Below are 6,552 nucleotides of genomic sequence, written 5' to 3'. Positions count from 1 at the left end.
ACATTTTTTTCCTTAAAAAAAGGCCACATGTAAATTTGCGATTAATCGCGAGTTAACTCCAGACAATGCGATTAATCGCGATTAAAAAATTTAATCGCCTGACAGCTCTAGTAGAAATAAACAGTAATTTTGTTTATCTATTGATCAGTTGTTTGGTCAGAAGAAACAGTATTTTTATTCCTTTTTAACATCTTGATAATTCCGTTTCATTCAGGATGAGTTTTCTGGGTCTGTGAACATTGACGCTTTGGCTCGTCCATTCAGGCTCCGTTAAACACTCAGGTATCATCCCACTCATACCAGGGTTATTTACAGAAGAAATAAATATTCAATACGTTTTTTATACTTAATTCTAGCTGTTTTTTCAGTTTAGATCACTTTTATCTTTACAAAAAGCACGTTGTCACGACAACACGACAACACGACACTGAGCCTCGACTGCAGCGACAAAGGAAACTGATAGAAATGCTGAACGTCACAAGTTCAGTGAAGAAGTTCATCTCTTGTTTCTATCCAGACGAACAAAAACATATTTTTAGCGGCCTGAGCAGTGATGTGAAGCAGTGATGTGAAGCAGTGATGTGAAGCAGTGATGTGAAGCAGTGATGTGAAGCAGTGATGTGAAGCAGTGATGTGAAGCAGTGACCAGAACTTTTTAGTTTTTAGGTCTGTAGGTTTGTTTCTTCTGACAGCATCTCTGTTTTCTTGGAGAAATACTGTAAAAAATCTTGACAGTTCTGATTATCAACTGTTGATGTGTTTTGTGTTCCTAATTACACTTCAGGGTTCACACTTGATAAATATAAACATTTTAGACAATAAAAATTATGCCAGTTTTTTTTTTAAAGCCACATATTTTCATTAAAATGACCTAGTAAAACTAATCTGATTATTTTTTAACCTACTGACAGACTTCATTAAAAATAAATGTTCTAAATTGACAGTTTTGTGTTAATTATGTGATTATTCACAGATCATAAGTGGTCGGCAAAAACTGCAACTAAAAAAAAGGTATTTGTGATTCATCATGATTAGTTTTTTTCCAGGTTTGCGATTAATTTGTACATTTTTAATCAATCCCCAGTCCTAGAAAAATATAAAACACTGAAAAAATAATAATAATAATTATCGCGATTATTTTTTTTCCAGGTTTGCAATTAATTTGTTTTTTTTAATCAATTCCCAACCCTAATTTTTCAATGGATGTAGGCCGAGCCTGGTAGCAGATTTTAGTGGTGTCCGAACCCCCCGCCCCCCAATTCCAAATCGAGTGCACTAGAAATTTCCCAGAAGTCTTTGCGAAAAACTAGCACACATTGATGTTCACTAGATTAGCGGATATAGACCACAATGCATTGCGGTCAAACAATTTAGAACAGAAAAGCGTGTTTAGATGTAATTCTTGATTGAACCATCAGAACACAGTGGAGTCGCTGAGATCGGTGACGTCAGATTTAGGATTAAGATTAAGATTAAGTCTGAAGTGAAGTAGATCATCGCGTCTGAATTACCTTTAAAACCCAGAGCACTAGACCGTTTTTTAGTAGTCAGGGGTTACGGGGGGGGGATTCGGACACAACCATATTCTGGGGGTGTGGCCTTCCAACAAACTCACTCCCGATTGGTGAGAGTGGTTGCTATAGAAACGAGGACTCAGACCGACTTGGACCAATCACTGACGACGTCTGGCTCCAACATGGCGACTGAACCGACTTCATCCGGTTGGAGCCGGGGCCAAACCATTTTCTGTGGATGACATCACATCCAGGTCCAGTTCTCAGATACTGTCAGAGGCTGATCAGAGCGACTGACGGGCAGAACCAGAACCGTCAGCCAGCCTCTCCACTGACGTTACCTCCTCAGATGAAGCGTTGGCGCCTCAGAACCGGCGTGCTGCTCTGGACGGGAGTGGAGGGACAGAGGGGGGGTCAGATAAAAGACTGAGGGGGGGGTCTAACGGATGCAGGGAGACCTACAGACTCACTACAGAACCGGGTCAGAGGGGCTGAGGGATCTACAGCAGACACAGTTCTGGGTCTGAGCAGATGCCTCTGAACTCAGTCCAGTCGGGTTCTGGGTTGGGTCCGGATCATGGGGGGGTTAGGGTTAGACTGAAACTAAGCGGTGGGGGGGTGATGCTTCAGAACACTTACTGATACTGATCAACAGTAACCCACTGAGAACCCAAAAGGAAAGCAAAAGAAACGGGACATTAGAACGCAGCGGCGGAAGAAACGGATCAGAACCAGGAGCGCCGCCGACGCTGCACGGAGGCCCGCCCTACCTGGTTGGCGTACGCGTGCGTGAGCGCGGTGTGGTTCTTCCCCGGGCTGTAGCTGGGCCGGTACTTGTACATGGTGGGAGTGGGCGGAGCTTTGTTCAGCAGGCTGCACTCTGCAGAAGAGAGGGGGCGGAGCTTCAGTAAACCATGAGGACGAACCGACACAGAGATTGAAAACTATTAAACGCTAAAAAGAATTGACTGGAATCTCTTTGAGGAGAAAATCCTGATGGAGGACAGAAAACAGGAAAGAGGAAACAGTTTGAGAGTTCTGCTTCCTGCTGGAGGACGACGGAGAGAAACGCCAAAATCAAATGTTTGATGTTTGAAAACAGAACAGAAACTTAAATCTGTCTAAAACATGTCCCAGGAAACATGGATTCAACGATAAAAACCTAATTCAGAGACCTTCCAGTTCACGTTTACGTTTAATAGGATGTTAATTTGACATGTTTTATGTTTGTTACATTTCCATTTCTGTGAATGTTCAGGTAAACGAAGATACGGGAGTATGGGATGTTAGGTCTGACAGGGATGGGAATAAGAACTGAAATAAACGTGAAACATTCATAAAGTAAATACATTAGAACAAAGAAAGAGATTTTAATCACCTGATGGTTCTAATCTAAAGGTGCGTTCACACCAACACGATTCGGCCAGTTTCAGGTCATGACGCAACATGAGGAGTCTGAAGTCCCGTGGCGTGAATCAGGTGACACGACCATAATTCAAAGTTTGACAGGTCGCATCAGCCAATCAGGAACTCAGCTTTGGTCACATGACGTTTTTGTCCAGAACTTCCATCTTTTCCACTAACTCGCTGGATCTGCAGGTTCTCAGAGTTCATTCGGATACTTTTGGGCGAAGGCGGGAAACACTCAGACAGATGGGCGGCTTTCCCTCCCGCGGCGGAGCACACTCACTCGGTCGATAGGCCGAGAGCTGCGGGGGGGTGCAGAGGCTGCCGGCTCGGGCCTCATCGAAACATTTTAGAAAAGGAAAAAAGTCTCCCAAAATAACGTTTCCCCCTCAGGTTAATACGAGACAGAGAGCCTTCAAGCTCAGCCACGGAGACACAGAAACACTGTGGAAGCGGCCGTCATACAGACTCCGCCCCCCTGTGGCGGGAAAATCTTTGAATGACAATCATATGAACCCAAACATGCAGACATGATTACTGATGATTTATTTCTCGTCATCATCCTCTGCCTTCACACATTCTGTCCACAGACACGTTCTTTAGCGATCATCCTAAAACATAAGCTGGAAGCTCCTCCCACTTACACAATTTTTGACAGGTGACGAGCGGCAATGAAAGATGGGCGGGGCAGATGAATTCATCGCAAGAATCACGTTCGGTGGGAACGCACCTTCAGGGTCTTTCTAAAGTCGACATATTTCCATGTTAGTTGGTGAGAGATTCTTTGTTGTTGAACTGAATTTTGATCAATAAAACAAACAAAACAAGGAAAAGAAGTTTCTTTTTTTCGTTGACATTTTGCCTTCATGGCTTGAGAGAACAAACTGCAGGATATCTAGCAGAGAACTTCCAGGACTGTTTAGTCTGAGCCAACATGTATTTATAAAGTAGTTCCCAGACGTGGGAATGAAAATCTTTTTCTTGGTTGACCTCATGGCCTCACAGCTGTGATCATTACCGCATTTTACTGACTATAACTCACGTTTTTTATAGATTAACCAGGTGAGCCACTTATGTTCGTTATTTTCCCACTAACAACCCGTCGCCTTTTAACGGTCGTTTCCCACTAACAGCCACTAGAGGGCGCTGTAGGTTTGTGTATCCGCCCTGCTGCTGACAGAAACGCAGAAGAAGAAGTGCTGTTCAAAACAAAGATGGCTGAGAATCCGATCGCTCTCCTCATGAACGTTGTGATGTTTTTCTTATCAGCAGCCATCTAACTAGGTCCCAGGCAGACAGAAGAGCAGATAAGATCAGTCCTTCACATGCAGCTCCTGCAGGATCTGTTTCTCCGTCCCGTCTCCTCACAGACTCCGTTAGGATGTTCTGATTCCTGCTCTGGTCTAAAACCTTCTGAATGAGGCCTTAACTCCTCCGTGTCAAAAACACTTGCATACCTTCCGTGTTCTCCCTGGTGATTCCGGGGTACCGCAGCTCCGGTTTGGGAGGAGGAGGAGCCTCAGCGTCACATGACTGACTCTCCATCATCTCCAGACTGGACTTGGACTGAGAAGGATGAGAGAACAGAACTTAGATCCAAACAGGCTTCTGGACCTGCTGTCAGACCTGTGTGGTTCTGGAGAAGCTCCTCCCCTCCCCTCACCCGGTGGAGGTCTCCCTGGATACCGTTGTCCAGGATCTTCGCCGCCAGCTGAGCTTCTGTCAGCTGCGGCCGCAAAAACGGCGGCTGCACGCTGACGCTCTGCACGCACCTCTTCCTGCCCAGATACCTGCGGAGGAGGCGGGTTAAACGGAATGTCTCTGCTCCCATGATGCAACACACCATCAGGTAAACTTCTCCTGATGCAGACGGTGACCCGTGGCGCTCACCTGGGCGCCTGCGAGCTGCAGAGCACGTGAGACACGTTCTTCCAGCAGCCGTTGGTGAAAGGGTTGACTCCGCCCCTGAACTTCCCCGTCACCTGGACAGAAACACCTTGGTTAGCGGCGCCGCCGAGCCGCAGCCGACGGCGGCCGCGCCCTGGCACGCACCTGCTCGTTGGTCGTCCTGCCCCGGGCCACCAGAACCACGTGGAAGCCGGTGAGGCCGGCCACCGGGATGAAGAACAGACCCGCAACACACATCACAGCCAGCCTGGAGGGGCGGGGTCAAGGGTCATGTTAGGACAGAAGAGGGCCTACACCTGAGCCCTGAGGTACACCAAGTCTAAGTGGAGCTTCTGAGGAAGACCCGAACCAGTCGAGGGCGGAGCCTATCACTCCAGCAGAACAGAGAAGATTGTTGGTTCAGGAACTCTCTGGAGAGAACCAGAATCTGCTGGACCGCTGAGGGAACCGGGATGTGGAGGGGGTCGATGGTAGCACACGCTGCAGGTCCACAACACCAGAACCACAGAGGTTCAGAGCAGAACCGTCTCAGCAAAACCATCTCAACAGAATAGGGGTGTGCCAAAATATCGATATTGCGATGTATCGCGATATTTAGTCCTGCGATCGATTCTCGATGGGTTCTCACCAAGTATCGATATTATATTTTCATTTAAAGAGGCTGTAGCGCTGAGCGTCTGAGTCGCGCGCCGGAACTATGGGCGCACGCTGCGTCGGACATTTAATAGCGATGCACGCGCTCATTCGGGAGAATCTCCGGTGAGATTCAGGCTCTGTAGCGCGTGTGTGAAGCATGTCTACCTGTCAGCATTTATCCTCCATCTGTAGGAGATCCAGCCGGTAAGAAGTGACTTTGTCTGAGCGCTAGAATGACAGCGATCACTTACTTCCTGTTTGCTGTGGGAACTGAGCGCGTGCTACGCAGTTGTTTGTGTACGCTTCAGGGACCGTCGGAATTTTCGCTTTCATGAACTTCAATGTTTAACCTGCTGGTGTAACTTTGATAAATTTATAATGTGACGTTTTCAAACAATGTAATTACTTGTTGCTAATGTTAATTTAAAGTAATTCTTAAATAAAAAAGCAGGATTTGATGTATGAACTGAAATTTAAATGTAATTAAAATAAAGTACATGAATTCACTGTAAAATTAGGGAGAATGCTAATTAATTGAAGCACTTAAAATTATATTTATTGCCATTATTATGTGTGTTTTAAGGTGTTTACCTATTGACTGCTGACTGACCAAATGGAAAAATGATAAAAATTGGAAAAATAATCTCAAGTAACAGTCTGAGTAAATCAGCCTTCATTTTTGGATGCTCAGCCCTTTTCAAGTGAGAGAAAAGTGCACAAAAAATTAGGTCAATTTTGAGAGAGGCTGTAAAACATTATATTCATCATCCTTTGGTGTGATGTTCTTTTGGAGGTAGATAGCTGTCACTACTTGACTTATTTAATTTTTGTTCTGTTCACAACAATTCTGCACTAAGTAGTGTCACTGCTGATCATGTTTAAAATAGTTAACGTTAAATTTGACATAATTCCAATTCAGTTGTTGTCGATGTTTGTCAAAGACATAGTATTACTGATTTCAACAATGTTGCACAAAATAAGAAAAGTTGTTTATTATGATTGTGTTTAAGCTAAAAAAGATAAATAAGGATATATTTTCCCCAAAAACATGTTCTTCTATATAATGCTAGTTATTAGAGAGGATTTT

General features: G+C 44.9%; 1 protein-coding gene across 1 annotated transcript in view; it reads right to left on the bottom strand.

The window, feature by feature from the left end:
- LOC112157085 (palmitoyltransferase ZDHHC5) overlaps positions 1-6,552 on the bottom strand; it is an 18,885-nt gene that overhangs the window by 3,931 nt on the left and 8,402 nt on the right. Inside the window, exons 6-10 of the mRNA XM_024289620.2 lie at positions 4,974-5,076; positions 4,812-4,903; positions 4,585-4,711; positions 4,379-4,487; positions 2,285-2,394 (exon numbers count right to left, since the gene is read on the bottom strand). Coding sequence (XP_024145388.1) covers positions 2,285-2,394; positions 4,379-4,487; positions 4,585-4,711; positions 4,812-4,903; positions 4,974-5,076 — 541 coding nt within the window. The remainder of the gene's footprint in view (positions 1-2,284; positions 2,395-4,378; positions 4,488-4,584; positions 4,712-4,811; positions 4,904-4,973; positions 5,077-6,552) is intronic.

Source organism: Oryzias melastigma, linkage group LG1 (genome assembly GCF_002922805.2).
Source record: "Oryzias melastigma strain HK-1 linkage group LG1, ASM292280v2, whole genome shotgun sequence".
Classification (NCBI taxonomy): domain Eukaryota; kingdom Metazoa; phylum Chordata; class Actinopteri; order Beloniformes; family Adrianichthyidae; genus Oryzias; species Oryzias melastigma.
This window is presented reverse-complemented; position numbering and strand designations above follow the sequence as displayed.